This window comes from Cyprinodon variegatus, unplaced genomic scaffold (assembly GCF_000732505.1).
Source record: "Cyprinodon variegatus isolate N-32 unplaced genomic scaffold, C_variegatus-1.0 Scaffold1075, whole genome shotgun sequence".
Taxonomy (NCBI): Eukaryota; Metazoa; Chordata; class Actinopteri; order Cyprinodontiformes; family Cyprinodontidae; genus Cyprinodon; species Cyprinodon variegatus.
The window spans coordinates 97,920-99,413 of record NW_015151528.1 but is presented as its reverse complement, the minus strand read 5'-3'; the positions used below and the strand labels follow the sequence as shown (position 1 = coordinate 99,413).

Here is a 1,494-nt window from a genome sequence, read left to right as displayed (position 1 = left end):
TTAGAAATTAAGTGTTAACGAGCAGTTGGACAGGTGTACCTAATAAAGTGGCAGGTGAGTGTAAAACCAGCGCCCTATAGTCCGGTGCCTTATGTGTGTGTTAAATACAGTAATGGCACACATAATTGAGACTGCGCCTTTTAGTACGGTGCGCCTTATGGTCGTGAAAATACGGTAATTCAGTTTCTAAAATGGCAGCCATTTATAAAGCTCTTGAATATAAAGAGCCTGTAGATCTATTCTGTTAGTAAAACGTGACGAAAATAAGAAACCTTTCGCAGTGATGGCTCCACCCCACCATGGTAGATGCGCAGCCGGAGTTCTTCAGGCCGTGTCAGCTGACCTTGCCCGTTAAGGTAGCTGTGAAACTCAGAGTCACTCAGTGGAGGTTTGAAAGGCTTGATCTCCTCACCGTAAGACCAGGTGAAGGCCTGCTGAACCCGGGAAAGGGTTCGTCCCACCTGTAAGTAACCCGACAGACAAAGACTTAGATTCAAATGTGTACAGGACTATGTTAACATGATCAAATCTTTAAAAAAAGAAAAAAACCCATTTATCTGGGGATCCTTTATGTTTAAATTTCAGCTCAGTAAAGAACTTTAGGACCAGGACTTTCTCACTACTTTCAAACTGCAGTTTAAATAGAGAATTTTATGCTGACCAAATTGAAGAGAAAGAGTAAATAAGTAAAACTGTGTTTTTCAGTACGGATTGGATTTATCTGACCTTTGTGCTAATGCTAGTGCACCCAAGACAAAAAAAATAAATTTAAGTAAACGGTGCTGAAAAGAATTACCCTCAACCAAGAAATACAGACAGGGGGTTCTGTCTCAGTTTTCATTAGAGCAGGGCAGGCATCAGACCTTTTTGTGTGTGCGTGTAATAAACTGCAAAAAAGCTCAAGTAGCCAACTTAGCTAGCCTATGGCTGCGGCTGTCTGTGGAGATAGAGTTCCTGCATCTCTCCCGAGAAGCACTACAAAAAGGCCTCATCCCCTGCATACTTTTATTGATGCTGTGTTTCTATGTTAAAAATAAAACACAAAGAAACATTGACCGACATAACACTGGTGTATGCAGAGAAGTGCGCATTGCTCATAACAACAAAGAAAACTGGTTAAAATATGACCAACAAAGCTGCTCTAATTCATAGCTGTAAAAAAACAGTGTTCTCTGCTCCACAGATCACAATACCCCAGTATTAACAGATCCCAATTACATCACATTCCCCACTTTTCTACAAAAAAACAATAGTACAAGTGTTATGTTACATACAGACCTTTAAATTAAATGGGCGCATAAATGATATAAGCATGAAAGCGAGAGTGCATTTACATCTGATGATGGACTGCAGGATTTGTTTTTTTACATGGTTCTGATGAGTCATGAAAACTCACAGCAGTTGTAGAAAAAAAACACTATTTTATTTAAAGGAGAATTCCGGTTTTTAACACTTTTAGCCCATTTTCTTTAGTGTCCAGGATGAAATCGAATG

At 39.6% G+C, this 1,494-nt stretch overlaps 1 protein-coding gene across 2 annotated transcripts in view; it reads right to left on the bottom strand.

Moving 5' to 3' along the window:
- The window catches only part of tbc1d25 (TBC1 domain family member 25), a 20,307-nt gene that overhangs the window by 11,595 nt on the left and 7,218 nt on the right, over positions 1 to 1,494 (bottom strand). For both annotated transcript variants that reach the window (XM_015400128.1, XM_015400129.1), the window contains exon 5: positions 273 to 461. In XM_015400128.1, the coding sequence (XP_015255614.1) occupies positions 273 to 461 (189 nt within the window). The remainder of the gene's footprint in view (positions 1 to 272; positions 462 to 1,494) is intronic.